The sequence below is a fragment of the Simochromis diagramma genome, unplaced genomic scaffold (assembly GCF_900408965.1).
Source record: "Simochromis diagramma unplaced genomic scaffold, fSimDia1.1 OVJJ01000304.1, whole genome shotgun sequence".
Classification (NCBI taxonomy): Eukaryota; Metazoa; Chordata; class Actinopteri; order Cichliformes; family Cichlidae; genus Simochromis; species Simochromis diagramma.
In genome coordinates this window covers 3927991-3943548 of record NW_024387030.1, presented here as the reverse complement: position 1 = coordinate 3943548, position 15558 = coordinate 3927991, and the positions used below count along the sequence as shown (strand labels likewise).

At 39.9% G+C, this 15558-nt stretch overlaps 2 protein-coding genes across 13 annotated transcripts in view; one reads left to right on the top strand and one right to left on the bottom strand.

Moving 5' to 3' along the window:
- Nucleotides 1-15558, top strand: part of ccdc177 (coiled-coil domain containing 177) — a 166728-nt gene that overhangs the window by 112686 nt on the left and 38484 nt on the right. Inside the window, exon 1 of one of the 6 annotated variants that reach the window (XM_040041393.1) lies at nt 14697-14804. The exons of 4 other annotated variants lie outside the window; for them this stretch is intronic. In XM_040041393.1, the coding sequence (XP_039897327.1) occupies nt 14796-14804 (9 nt within the window). In that variant the 5' untranslated portion in view covers nt 14697-14795. Of the gene's footprint in view, nt 1-14696; nt 14805-15558 lie in introns of those variants that run through there. One more of the 6 variants, XM_040041392.1, reaches the window with a different exon arrangement.
- Nucleotides 1-15558, bottom strand: part of smoc1 (SPARC related modular calcium binding 1) — a 57111-nt gene that overhangs the window by 18502 nt on the left and 23051 nt on the right. For 4 of the 7 annotated variants that reach the window (XM_040041414.1, XM_040041416.1, XM_040041413.1 and 1 more), the window contains exons 4-9: nt 14987-15105; nt 14679-14778; nt 11769-11819; nt 11218-11265; nt 8367-8459; nt 7899-7979 (exon numbers count right to left, since the gene is read on the bottom strand). In XM_040041414.1, coding sequence (XP_039897348.1) covers nt 7899-7979; nt 8367-8459; nt 11218-11265; nt 11769-11819; nt 14679-14778; nt 14987-15105 — 492 coding nt within the window. The remainder of the gene's footprint in view (nt 1-7898; nt 7980-8366; nt 8460-11217; nt 11266-11768; nt 11820-14678; nt 14779-14986; nt 15106-15558) is intronic. The other 3 variants (XM_040041418.1, XM_040041419.1, XM_040041420.1) reach the window with 3 other exon arrangements.

Below are 15558 nucleotides of genomic sequence, written 5' to 3'. Positions count from 1 at the left end.
TATTGAGCTATAGTGGTGTCTTGTCTGAACTGTGACTGAGAGTTTATCTGGGGGTCATAGCAGTAGATATTACCGGACAGAGGTTTATGTAAGAAAGTAAATGTTCCATTCAGTCATTTGTTCTCCCAGCACCTTTGTGCAAAGTCTGTGTGAGCCCATGTTAAAATACTGCACAGCAAGCATGTGGATGCCAGGCATACTCCCTCCAAGCATGTTCCAGGGAGGCAATTGTCACTGTTTAGTAACAACATTGGGTTACGGAGAGATGGTCACATTCTTAACTGCAGATTTTTTTAAAAAATCAAATAGGTCTTTTGTTAAATCACCAATTTTTGACCACCCCAAGAGTAATGCCATTAGCAGCAAAGTTAAATTATGGCTTTACCCACCGCAGTCTTACATGTTTCTGCTCAAAAACAGGCCTCAACCCTTGAGAGATGCTCCTGCAGCACCTTGTCTCAGTGGATGAAGAATGTATTTATATTCACATCCATTTAATCCATTGCTCACTCTTAAGCCACGTCCAACAGAGCTAACTGCTGAGATGGTTACCAAGGTGATTAAGTGTGCTTTGGTTGCTGCAAATCCATTCTTCATTTTACATTCAAGTACGCTATGATGAAGCCTTAAGCAACAATAACAGAGCCACAGTGACTTTTCTTCAAGGTGGTGACATGTGGTGGTGTTTTCACATTAAGGGGCTGACTAGTGCCAAGTCAGTGCCTGCAGTCTCAGCTTTTGCTACCAAAGAATAACAGCTGTATCACACAGCCCCTGCCTAATTCAGATCAGCATCAGAGAAGTTGAGCAGTGAAAACAGAAATTAGATTTCTGGTCTTTACATAATTTAAGACCATTCAGTAAAAAGCGGGTTGTATTCAACCCCTTTACGTTAGCAACCATAATAGCAAATCAGTAGTTGTGAGCACTGCTCTGGGCATTTCAGAATCTGTTGCTGTTGATTTAAACATGTAGACATGGTGAAGTTGACCTGCTTAAGCCCAAACCAAGCATCAGAATAGAGAAGAAAGGTTATGTGAAATGTGAATGTAGCATGATTGTTGGTGCCAGATAGGCTGCTCTCGGCATTTCAGATCTACTGGGATTTTCCCACACAACCATCTCTAGGGTTTGGAGAGAATGGTGAGAAAAAGAGAAAATATCCAATGAGCTGCAGTCCTCTGGGAGAAAATGCCTTGTTAATATTAGAGGTTAAAGGAGAATGCCCAACCTGGTTCAAAATAATGGGACGGAAACAGTAACTCAAATAATGACTTGTCACAACAAAAGTATGGAGACGAACATCTCTGAACACATCTCTGAATATTATTGTCTGTTACAATGGTTTTAGTCATAAAAACTTGTCTTTTTATAACTGAGACACATGACAGATCTACACTGGTCCCTGATCAATCACGGCTGCCATCTTTCACGAGATGCCTGATGTCACTGGATGGAAGTTCAGGAAAAGAGTGTAAACAGCCAATGGTAACCAGATAGTATTACGATACTGGCTGTCTTGTGTTTAATAGTTCCACCTAGCTACTCCAGCAACATTATTCATCTTTTGCTTTGCTTTGTTTCCAGTTTTGCAAAGCTGAGCAGGAGAAAAAGTCTAAACAGCTGGTGGAGCACTCTGTACTCACGTCAGTCAACTTTACAGAAGTGACAGAATTGTTTTGAGTCTTCCACAATTTTTCCAAGATGCAAGTCTTTCTGTGACACTGACTGACTGACTGCTGTACACGATGCTCGCTTTCATCCCCAGCTTAAACAAGTGCCCTGCTTTGTCCGCATCACGCAATAATCAAGCTGATATCATGAGCGCAAAACTGAGCTGCTCTTTATAGGTGGTGTTTTGAGAACACTGGGTCATGAAAAACCTAGCATGTCATTACTTCTGTTTCTTTTTGTTTTGGCAGTGACTGTGTGCAAAACACAATACTCTCTTATCACGATCCATGGTGAAGTTAATAAAGGTGGAGATGACGGTGGTGGCGGGTTCAGCAGAAGGCCTGAGACCTAGCTGAGGAGAGTGGGAGGTGGGGAGGTCAGATTTCCTGAGCGTCGCTTCCAGCACAGAGCTAAACGTGTCCTTGCACTAAAGAACATTTTTTGTCCTGTAAGGACTCATACTCAAGTGTTCTTAGTGCTGTCCTCGCCAAGGTTCCTTCACATCCAAATTATTTAGCACTGTTTATTATACAGAGGTTATGCTGGCGCCAGGCACTAGGATTCCCAAAAGAAAATTGTTTTTGTACATATAAATGGAAAAAGGCTGGATGCTTGCAATGTAATCCTTTCAGTTTTGTGTGGACATGAAATTCAATCAATGTCGTCCAGGCCTGCCTTGGATATCTGCATTTCTGCTCTATTTATTTTTTGTTTTTGTTTCTTTTTCAATTTTATTTCCCTTCCTTCGACAGGAACTGAAAGACAAGAAACACAAAACCCTCAGAAAACAAATATTGTAGTTTGGAAAAAAAAATGAAACCCACACAAGTGGAAGTCAGGAACAGTTGTAACAATGTGATCATTGTTGTTGTGATTTTCTTCAGGGCAAATTGATAATGAACAAAAGATGGCTGTCTGCAGTATCTTTGATAACACGCTTGCCCCATTTTATACGTCTCACTTTGGCCATTGTTACTGAGGCTCCAGCCTTAGCAAAATAATTTTTAATCTCCTTTTTTTCTTTATTCCTATGCTTGTTGTGACCACCCTCACTTTCTCAGTCCTTTCCTCCACTCCTCTACATCTTTTTCTTTCTTTGTCTTTTACCCTGCTTCCCTCCATCCTAATTTCTCCGTCTTTAAACCTGCTCTCCCCCCTCCGATTGCTCTCTTTTTCACTTCACTTCAATGGCTTTCAGCTGTTGGGTAATCACTGCAACATTGTCTGCCTTCTCTGCAGTTAAGATGGCAGAAATGTTAGTAATAGAGGAACTCTGTGAGGATGTATATAGGTGCATGTGTTTGTCTTTACAACACAACAAAAGGATTGAGCTGATAGAGACTCATTAAAAAGATGGTGTAACTTCTGAACACATCAACCGAACAGCCGAAACCTGTTGCTGTGCACACTTATTGCCCTTTAAAGTTAAACAAGTGCATCCTGCCCTCATGCATGACATGTAAATGGGATTACAAGAAACAAGTCTTTTTAAGACTGCAAATGTTTAAACAAAATCATGCGCATTAATGACATGATCGCATTATATCCCTTCAGCATTTTTGTTTTTCTTTTGTTTGCTTCACCACAAGAGAGAGGAGTGGTGGTTTGTAAGTTTCTGCTTCTCTGTACACTTTTAAAAATGAGCTGCATGACAGAGCGCTTCCCCCTGCTTGCAACATTTGATCAACAGCACGTCAAAGTCTGGCAACACAGCATCTGTTTGAAAAATGGACCTTGCTTTGCTTTGCCTAAGCAAACACATTTCACTAGCACAATCTCCACATCGCTCTAAATCAGAATTATTGAGTGTCCAGAGACAAAGCCTGTAAATGAATAACGCAGTTTATGTGTGTGCGGGATGTCTGCTCCATTAGGACTCAGGTTATTTCACTTTGTATTTAAAGACAGGAAGGTTTAAATAAGGATTGTTATGCCAAATCTTCTCTGCTTAGAAATGATTTTATCCAGAAGTTAATAAAGCAGTTTGTCAGTATAAGGAGCCCTGCCAGCCTCTGCCCTTGTCCTAGAGTCAAGTGGAGAAATTGCCTGGTGGGTAGAGAGATTTATTCGCTGTCTCTTCCCTTTCGCGTGCCAAATTGCCCGAGTGAGTGAGTGTATGTGTATGAATATAATACAACAATATAACACCTTGCTAGTACCCATTTGGACAGCTTTTGCCTTGAGAACTGCCTTGATTATTTTTCATTTATTTTTGATCTGTGCTGACTGGACAGCGTCACAAAGTTGCTCCAGATTTGTGACCTGCACATCCATGATGTGCATCTCCTGTTCCACCATATGGAGTTACTCTATTAGAATGACATCTGGTGACCGTGGAGGCCATTTTGAGTACAATGGACTCACTGTCATGTTCAAGAGACCAGTCTGAGATTATTTGATGTTTGTGACATGGTGTGTTATCCTGCTGGTGGAAGCTTTTGAAGATTAATAATCTGTGGTCATAAAGTTAGGCTGTGGCATTTAAATGATCAGCTTGTACTTTTTTTCTTGGTTAAATGATTATAAAAATTACAAAATTGCTAGAAACTTCTAAAGACAGAATGGATCCATGAATGAAGTATGAGAAAGGGCAGTTTTTGCAGTGAAGAAGAATGGGGTTTTAAATCTTTTTAGGGTTTTAATGTTTTCAAAACATTTTTTAAAAAGGAAGAAGGCAAAGCATTAAGGATATTAACAAAAGACAAACAATGGACTTTTTTTTTACTAACCAATCAGAAGACACGCTGTAATTGTGTATGCTGGAGCAAACAAATTACAAATTAGTTATTTAATTTATTGATTTCCTTCTTGAGTTATCGCATTCACAATATTTTCAGGAGACTTGACCTCTGACCTTAACCTTCAGGTTGATGCTACTGCAATTCAAATCCAGCTGAGATTTTTAGTAGATACACCTTTGGCATCAATTTGAAACTCTTATATCGCCTCGTTCTCCAGTTACAGCATTGACAAACATGGGCGTCAACGGCACCCACACCTCCAGCTAATGACAACGGTCCGAGAGCCTTTTACGGCTGTCAGCTGACAGGTAAAAGTGATAGATGTGTTTTTGTTCTTTTGTTGCCACAAAGTCTTGTAGCTAAAAGAATTTGTGACTGAGGGACGATCTTTACATTGTTGAGGTATTTTTTCCCGTTTTTTGTTTTGTTTTTGCAGATAAAATGTACATGCAAAATGTGACCTCTGCCTTAAAAAGTACCAGCAAACAATGCTACAGCTGCCACTGTTAATGGAAGAGATGCTATCAGTACCAACCTGCTTTGCAATGAGGTAAAGTCACTAAATTTAGAAGTCCTGCCCTCTCATGTTAAGTTTATTTCACCCCTAAACTGAGAGTAGCTTTTTCACTTACTGTAATATTACTAATACTTAAAGTAAAATATACTTATTTTACTTTATTGTATTTATTTCAGATTAGTTTTTACCTAATTAATTTTTCATACTGTATTATATGTAAGTTATATGCCCTTCTACATATTTCATATATGTTTGTTGTGAACTTTGAACTGCTATAACAAAGGAGTTTTCCCACCAAAACAAAATATATCTTACCTCTTCTTTTCTTTATCTGAAATGTACAGTAAGCTACATGGACAGTATAATCAACATGTGCAAATAATTGTGAATGCTGGTATCTCAAAGTACAATAAAAAGTTATTTTTTTAAATAGGTAACATTGTAACATAAGAAATTATTTATATTGTGGATATTTTGTAACGTAACAAGTACTCTTAAAAGTAACATTACCCAGCACTGGTAACTAGCTCATTAAATTAAAGAATTACAAAAGAGCCAGTGCACATAAGAATGTAAGCAGAAGAAGTGTACTGGTACAAGTTTTCAAGAACAAGGATGATGTGCAAAACTGTTGTAGCTATAGAGGGATAACGCTGAAGCTAGGTTAAGATCAGAATTCATGAGTATTGGTGAAAAAGTATAAAGAAGGTCAAAAGGAGTTACACAGTGTTCTTGCTGATCTAGAGAAAGCATATGATGCCAAGAGAAGGGCAGAGAGGGTGGTGCTGGACATGTACTGCTGGACAGTAAGACAGCGGTGAGGTGTGGGGTGGGAATGACAGATGGGTTCAGAGTGGGGATGGGATTACACTGGGGATGACACTGCCTGTCAGATGAGGTCAGGCAGGAATTTCCTTGACTATGATGTTATGATCTGTGGTGAGAGTAGGGAGCAGATGGAAGAGAGCCTGGAGAGGTGGAGGTATTCTCTGGAGAGAAGAGGAATGAAAGAAAGACAGGATACATGTGTGTGACTAAGAGGGAAACGGGTGAAAAAGTGAAGGAGACAATTTTAAATACCCGGGGTCAACCATCCAAAGCACTGCACAAGAGAGGTAAAGAAGAGAGTGCAGGTGGGGTGGGTGGAGAAGAGTGGAGGGGGTGATTTGTGATAGAAGGATAGCATGAAGTGTAAAAGGGAAGGTTTACAAGATGGTAGTGAGACCTGTTATGATGTATTTTTTGGAGATGGCGGCACTGACAAAAAGACAGGCAGAGCTGGAGAGGGCAGAGCTAAATATACGGGATGGACAAGATTAGAGAAGACAGACAAACTTAGCGAGGAACGGTTGAGATGGTTTGGATATGTGCAGACAGGAGGGATGGTGGATATATTGGACAAAGGATGTTTAATATGGAGCTGCCAGGCAGGAGGAAACCAGGAAGACCACAGAGAAGAGATTCATGGATGAAGTGAAGGAGGATATGAAAAGGGCTGGTGTGGCAGAGGAGGATGGTTGGGATAGAATGAGATGGAAGCAGACGATCAGCTGTGGTGACCCCTAAAGGGAGCAGCGAAAAGAAGAAGAGGTTTAAGTACACTTCCTCCAGTAACTGTTATTTGCTTTCCAACTTTAAATTAGGCACAGGCACACAATCTCCTTTGACAACACACACAAACACACACGCGGTTTGCAATCACATGCAGATGTAGACACACACACACACATCGCTCATGCCTCAAATGTGATGACATCTCCCCCTCACTCGGCCTTGTCGCTTGTCCTTTGAGGACACCGGATGCTAATTTGAAACAGGAAGCTGGTGTTTCCACAGAAGTTTCAAAGAGCTGTCACAGCGAATACCTCTTAGATAAAATACACCCCTCAATGCTGACCACAGTTTCCCCTGCCACATCACCATCATTCATAATCCCAGGAAACCCCAAGGTGCAATCAAGTATTTGTATGCCTCATTGTTTGCAGCGTAGCATGTAAAATCAGATTTTGTGGTAAATTGCAGACAAAAAGGTTTAGGATGAAAGAAGAGTTGTGAGATTACATAGATGCCTCAACAATATTTAGATGCAAAATACTGATGTGTGCAAGAAGACAGGCAGACAAACTACTGGTGAGATGTGGTGAATTTTTTCTTTTTTCCTTTCAGTATTTTAACGGCAAAAACTACGGGGCTTACAAGTCTGCAAGCTTCCACATCAGTTTTCATGGGTATTTGATTTTCTGAAAGTCTGATTAAATCATAAATGCTTTTTTAAACACTCGTGGAAACATTATAGTTCAACACAAACACGGTAGGTGCCTGATTTGCACTCCCCCCCACTTTTTCCATCTTTAGGAGATACAGTCTGAATGAAAGATTTATTATTGAAGAAAATAGACTGTTTTAGACTTTTGAAGATTTACATCAACCCATATATATCAGCTAACCAATATATCCATCTACTCCTAATACACATATGCTCACACAGGCCACACTTCATTCACTCCTCGACTTGGTACAGCCATCAAACCGCCCAGAGTTTAGTGGACACGTCAAGGCGTAATTAAAAAGGAGACAGAGAAAGCTAAACAAATTACACCAAAGGAATGAAACCACAAAACATAACCCTGGCAGTGTAGGTCTGTCTTCAAGTTAAAACAGATTACATTTCATGGCAAGCTGGTGGTTTTGAAACTGGTTACACCGGAGCCACGTTTATATATACTTTGTTTAGGGTTCTAGCAACTTCTCTGATACAGCTTTCATATCTTCCAAAGGTCAGTATGGCTAATTATTTAGCCTGAGTATGTAAAAAGTGTGGCAGAGAAGAGCTGAGTTTATCAGCATCCAACAATGCTATATTTTAAGGGCTTCACGCACACAAACTTGCAAATTAATGCATACCCTTAATGCCTTTATTTTAGAATATATGTGTAGAATAAGCAGAAAAATTTTCTTTCACTCACCTGGTTTCCTGGAAGAGGAGCTGTTCTTTTTGTTCTCCTTGTAAACCAGCTGTTTTATCCATAGTGTTGGAGCAGTTATCTCTGCAGCGACAGAATGACAAGTTCTAGACAAATAGCTTTCACACATTTAGGTGATCTCGGGAAACTTTTACACACAGCCGTGCTTTATTTAACCTCACCAGTAGCTACTTATTTGAAAAGCAACATGCACAGCCAAGCTTTGCCCACAAAACCAAAGCTAAAATTGCATCCAAGATCCCAGTTTTTCCAAAAATATCAAATGTATCATTTGGTATTTTAACATCTGGCCTTTTCCATTTGATGTAATGGTGCATTCTTAAGACATGGGATGTAAGCACACAAAGGAGCAATGCTGTCAGCTGCCTTTAAACCTATGAGTCATTATAAATATACCGTATGCACACTAATTATCTAAGCGACTGTGTAGGAGTTATTGAGGAGGCTTACCATCACCCTCAGGGGGGACATGAGTCTCCATGGTGGGTGTGGGCTTGGAGCCATCATCTGGGTTAAGGGTGAGAAAGAAACGGAAAGAGACTACTATTATTGAGGTTAATACAATCTACTCTCCAGAACTGTTGAATGGTTGGGATTTGCACATGGCCCGGCCAAGACAGACAGACAGACTGAATAATATAGAAAGGAGAGAGAGAGAGAGACAAACACCCACATGTGGTCCTGCACACATGCATCAATAAATCATCCTCGCACCAACATGATCAGCTGCACATTTAGCACACTTACTCACACTCGCAGTGTAAACCACACACCCAGACACTCACACGAGGAGGACACCGCTCCTCAGGACCTGCACAAATGCAGTGCAGATGTAGCATCAGAAAGCTGCATCCACAGTTAATGCAAAGAGGTGAAACTGTCTGTGTCATCATTCTTAATTGTCAAATTATGTTGTAATGTATCGCTAGGATGCCAAGTAGGTCAACTGGTTACTCCGCCCAAAAATGTTTGTTTTTGGTGAGATCTCAAGTTCCTTGAATGCATTAAAATTTGGAAATAATATACCCATGGATGTCCAGGGAATTTACCAAAGTGAATTCGGTGATGGTCTCATCGTTAGTTTACAATCACGTCACGCTGGAAAATTACTCCTTCACACCTTGGTTAAGTAGAAGGATATATAACAAAACCAGTTTAAAATGGAATCACACGAGTTTTTACAAAAATAATACGAGGTCATTTATTCTCCCAAGCGGATACGCATCACTCAAGCATCATCCTCGGGGCAAACTTTTATGTCTTCAAAACACATGAAATACTAGATAATTAACTGTCTCGGACACTAAAATAAAAAACACTAATAAGCCACAGAAGAATCTTATTAAGCAATATTTTCCTCTTTTTTTCCTTTCATAAAATATGCCAGTGTAGAAGGAGACTTAGAAGTTGTCGTGACTCCCTTGTTTTTGGCAGATGCAAATATGCAGCTCACTTTAACTACTAACCAAAACTACAAGTAATAAAATTGAAGATCACAGTATAAACGTTTATACTTATTCATTACAGTTAAACACTGGTAAAATATTTGTGTCTCTGCTCCCACACTGAGGGCCAAATAAACTGCTGTCTTCAGTTTTCTTGGTAAATTATTAACTAAATATTTGACTTTCCTCTCTTAAACGCAGTAAATTCTGGCAATGCTTAAAGTTCATATGGGTATAACAAAAATACAACAATTTAACTGTTAAGCAAAAACTAGAAACATTTCAAGTCCGTTCTTTTACATTTATAGATGTGATTATAAAGTTTTGCAACTCTGCCTATTAAAGATTCAAGAATGCTTTCTGGAAGTCCCCCTCTGTTATCACCTGAAGACTTTTGAGTTTGCTATGTAGCCCACAATCCCACACTGTTTCAAAGTGGCAGGTGAGCAAAGCTTTTATTGGCGAGGTGAAAATACTCCTGCATTTCATTTCACTGTGAGCATGTGCACATGCACACCTAATCTTTTCCCTCTGTGCAATATAGTAGACCTCCATGCTGTCAGTCAGATCCTATCAAGGCAAAGTCAAACCCTGTGAACGATGAGCATGGTCGTGGTTGTCATTTGCTGCCTTTGGATGGAAATTTCTATCAAAAACTGCTGTTTGATCTCAGGAGCCAGAGCCCCAGCTCTCATTCTCCACTATACTCTGCAGTGACGTAGAAGTTGATAGTTTGCTCCCTACAAAAGTCTAAAGTCCATGTTTATATACCCCTTGCAGTTAGAGTAGAACTGATTTCTAAAAACTGCAGCTGCATTGAAAGTAACCCAGGGGCGCCAAAGAGGGTGACCTTGTAGGGAAAACTGGTAAAATTTAAAGTAGCTAAGCTTTTAGGTAGAGTTGCAAAACTTTAAAGGATCTCATGTAATGCTGTGAATTGAACTGCCTAGAATACTCACCCACATGCGGTATTGTAGCATCTGGAAAATTCCTTGGGAAATAATTCAATCAAAAGCAAACAACAGAGAAACTTTGATTGGAGATAAACACTAATGTTAAGTTCTTAAATCAGATGACATGTCAGAATGTTAAAGAACCTGAGGTCAAACTGACCTGTTCAGGTTGAACTGTAAATAAAATGCAGTAGTCACTGGGTCGGTCTTGGTGTAAACCCAGGTGAAAGAAAGAATGAGCAGCAGCGTTTTTGTTTTGTTTATTACATATCTCTCTTAATTTACCATATATGAGACATCTATATGTAAACCCTGAGTATGATAAGCATGTCAAAATAACCTGTAACTTACTGCAGTTGTCAAGTGGTGTGAAATGGCATCGGCAGAGAAGCTTTGAGAGACTGTCCGCTTTTTCTCAGTTTAAAGAAATTCTTTAAGATCTGTTTTCTGTGAGATTTCTGAAGCAAAGACCGATTTTTAGAGGCTCAGTAGAAAGTCTCCTCAGTGTTTCTTTAATTTCTTGAATTAATTCTTTAATGTTCCATATTTTATCATTCCTGAAGGGTGGGAAAAAAAGCATAACTTGAGCAAAACCAGTCAAGATTTTGTACAGATTTGTTAAAACTGCTATGGTTAAAGATGAACTGTCACTTGAGGGATGCATTAGACAGTGGTGCATATATTTGAGATCTTTATAATAAATTCAGCATCATTTGCATCTTATAAAAGGGGGAAAACATCTCTTGGTGTTGTTTTTAGCTTCCCTTTAAATTTAACAGTGAAGGCCAGTACGTGTAAGTTTGTGTTCTTCACAAATGTTGACTTTGCATGGATCACATGGAGTAAAATCAGGTCAAAACACTTTTAGGGTACATGCACACATAACAGCAGATCACAACTCACCTTTTCTATCTGTGTTTGGTGGCCCTGGTGGCTTATCAGTTACTGACCCTGGGAAGAGGAAGAAACACAGTGTAAACCAAAGACTAGACAGTAACAGCCAGTAAAGTTAAATTTAAAGGATTTGTCTTCAAAACTGTTTTTTGAGCTGGTAAAATAAAATAAAAAATTAACCACCTTACAGCAAGTAAATATGTTTTTATTTCTTTTAAAACAGTCGACACAGGAAACATCAGAAAAACCAGCACTCCTACTGATTACCCAATCCACTGGTGTCTCTTCTTTTGGTTAGATGGACGAGTACATATTGTTAGTACTATGCATAATTTTAATACAGGCCAACGCAAAACTGAATGATCTGCTTCATCTGTGGAAATTAAACATGAAAGATTCCAAGTTCTAAATGTCATTCTTGTTTGGTGCATGCAGGTATTTGGTGTCATGCGTTGATGCACGGAGGGCAGGGCAAAATTAAACGGTGCAACCAATTACAATAGAAAAGAAAAATGGGAAATTCTTTTTTAAGTTAAAGCAACTAGAAGGAAATTTACTACCTGACAATCCACTTGTCCCAGCATGAGTTCCCATAAATTCACGGAAGTTTCCTGCAAATGTATGCGAGATGATTGATTTGGGTCACAGTAGACAGGCGCATCTGAGCATGTCAAAGGTTATTTGATTGGGAAGGTATAGTAAGGGGCAGATGAGCTGGGCATGTACTGTTAAACTTTAGTATCCGGAGACACCAGTGGGTTTATTGTGCCCAGATTCAGGCACCAGTGTCATACATACCTTTGCAAGAAACAATGAAGATATCGGATCTTATGCAGGACAGAAAGGAGACAGGTAGAAATTGTGTTGTGCAATAAACTACATTTCAGGATTTTAAAAAGAGTGTATTTAAACACGATTACACGAGAATGCACTTTCCAACCTTTGCTAAGTGTAACTGCTTTTAATTAATCTGTTATCTAGACTCAAGTGTCAACTTTATTAGTACAACTCGCTGGTATCTACAGACTGTGAAGCCATTTGAGTGCATTGTCATGTTCAAGAAACCAGTTCAAGATGATTTGAGCTCTGTGACATGGCACATTAATGCTTTGGAGGCAGCCATCAGGAGATGGGGTTAGACTGTGGCCATAAGGGGATTTACATGGTCAGCAAAAATAATTAAGAGAGGGTGTGGCATTTAAACTATGCTCAGTTGGTACCAAGGGACCTAAAGTGAGCCAACAAAATATCCCCAGCACTTACACAAATAGGGAAGAAGGACTCTTTTATGTTGTTTAGACCAAATTCTGACCCTATTATCTAAATGTCGAAGCAGAAATCAAGCAACACTTTTCCAATCTTCTGTATGAATTACAGTCTGTTTTCTATCTTTCCAGGCTGACAGGAATGGCACCGAGTGTGGGCTTCTGCTGCTGTGGCACATTTGCTTCAAGGTTAAAGGTGTTGTACAGTCAGAGATGTTCTTCTGCATACCTTTGCTGTAACAGCAGGTTATCTGAATTACTGCTTTCTTATCAGCTTGAAGCGGTCTGGTCATTCTCTTCTGACCTCTGGCATCAACAAGGCCCAGAGAATTGCCACTAAGTGGATATTTGTTCTTTTTCAGACTATTACCTGTAAAGCCAAGAGATGGTTGTGCCAGAAGTTTCAGAAATCCTCAGACTAGCCCATCTGGCACAAACAAAATCACCTTTCTGCTTAATTCTGATGCTCCTTTTTAACATCAGCCAGTCATTTTGACCATGACTACACGCTTATATTCACTGAATTGCTACCATGTGAGTATACTGTATATCTAACAAAATGGCCAATCAGTGTATTTTGTATTTTTGGATTGTCAGAATGTCGTAGTTAAAGATATCATCCAAACTGACATCTTCACATTGCTTATTTTGTCAAACCAATCATCCAGAGCAGATTTATGTCATATATGAACAGTAAAGCTCCAAATCCTGTAAGTTAAGGAACAGAACAAGCAAATATGATTTGGTGCAGCTCTGTTTTGGAGCAAATTCATTTTTTGCACCAAAATAAATTCATTTCAGTCTGTCTCTCCCTGAGTTGGCTTACAGGGGTGAAGTAAAAAATGTTTTGCAAACATTGCAAAGTGATGATGTTTGAGGAAACGGAGCCTCACGGAAAAAAGCACAAAGAATTGTCTGCAGCGTTAAACACAGAAACGTCACAAAACTTTCAGGACCACATGTTTTGTGTGGCTGCACAAATTAATTTGCTGTCACTTTCTGTTGTGAAGGGTGAACTGAAAAATGAAGTATATGCGCCATTAAAAAACACATCTGGTGCAGAGAACAATAGAGCAAAAAAATTATAATTAGAGCTACTTTGTCATAGCATACCTTCATATATTGGAAAATCAGTAAGGTGAGGTTTTATTGTTGTAACGGGTGGATGGAAGTATGATCAATTTGTGAAGTTTTCTTCAAAGCATCAAACAGAAAAATGTGGCACAAGTTAGAGAGACAGAAAAGAGAAAGCACAGCAGATTAGGCAGATAGAGATCGATCAAGGAACTGAAGAGAAAAAGAAAAGGGGAGGTTTGGTTGGGGGTGCTTTGTCTGCTGAGCAGTTTCAGAGGGGCATGCGACCACTTTCACCGCACTTTCCACACAAAATTTGCACCATATGCTCTAGTGGCTTTGCAATCCAGCTCTGGCAAAGATCGCTGTGTATTATCTTCTGAGAGAAAATGATGGTGATTATCATAAAGTGTTCCCATCCAGGATGAGTGTGCAGAGCCCCGTTTGCTCTCTCTCCCCCAGCCTGCTGAGAGCACTTAGAGGAGGGGGGAGAGTTTGAGTGCCGAGAGGCCCCTGCATGTATGGCCATTAGCCTTCTCGTTGACCTTGCACCTGCTGTAAGCCACATGACATTTAATACACATGTGCCCATAGAATAGCTCGACATTTACAGACAGACCTTTTGTAACTGTCATCCAAATGCTGTGTTCACTCTTTATCCTCCATCAGGACTGGCAGGCTTCCTGAACATCATTTATAAGTTTAACTCTACCTCTGTGTCCAGTAGTATCCTAAAATTATATAAAGCCTTTGAAAAAGAATTATTGCCAGATGTTTTTTGAATTATGAAAACTAGTTCACTTCCTAAAATGATTGACTGGCCCCAAACCCCAGCAACTTGGCTTCCAAGCACGCTTGCCTGCAAGATCCAGAAAACATAGCCACCACTATCATGTCTAAAAGCTTATTTTTCTGTTTTTCATACCGACAAGGAATTGTCAGGATACATTCCAACCAACTCGGATGCTTTGGTCATGCAGACTGTTAAAAATGACTCCGAAGTAGAGCTGTTCAGGTAACACAAATAATTAACCATCACTCGTATGTGCGGCAATACAGCAGATGTTTTAAGATGATTTGGAAAAGCTCCTCATCAACAGGTTACCAATTTGATTCCCCCCTATTTAGTACCTGAACACACTGGGGTCCTGTTGTGCACAGAGGAGCCACTCACTGGCTTGCCATCATTGGTAACACACCAGCAGTAACCGGTCAGAGTATGGCACTGGACCTGCAGAGGCAAGACACATGGAAGAGGTAAAACACATGAGAGTGTAAATAAAGAACAGGGGGTGGACCTTTCTGTCAGTGAAGAAAAAGCTCAATTTTGGGGTGATCTGAAGAGGGGGGGGGGTACACATGAGACTAATGGAAAGAGAAAGATGAAGCGTGAAAGATTTAAAAGGGAAGGAAAAAGCCGCGGATGATCGGATACGGACCTGGGCAAATGTTCCATCTTCATTGCATTCTGGGATGAACATGGACTCTGAAGACTGAGGTCTTCTGGCTTGCTCCAGAGCCTGGTTCCTCTCAACACGACACTTAGACTGTCCTGCATCTGAAACGTATTGAAAGGACCTTCTGTTCTCAAACACTGCATACAAACCTCCAGCACTGTTTTTATGTACTGAAGACACATGTTCTGTGCCAGTAACACTCTGCTCACACCTGTAAATACAGACACAGTTTACTGCTGTGCCTTGCTCAAGGGCATGTTTTGACAGGATGGGAAAACAAACATAATTTTATTACTTTCTTCTCAGTTTTGATTTTTAATCTGACCCTTAAAACACTTAATCAAACTTTCAGCGTGTGGTTTTTCACAAATCTGAAAAAAAAAGCTCCAACCATAATAAACCTGCAGGTAGCTCAACTCTAGAGGAGGCAGAGACTTTTTAAGAGTCTTCAAAAATACTAAAACAACACATTCCTCAACACTGACCACTGCTAGTGCCAGATGTAGGCTATGGATACTTCATTGTTAGTGCTGAGGAGTGAGTCATGTACTCTA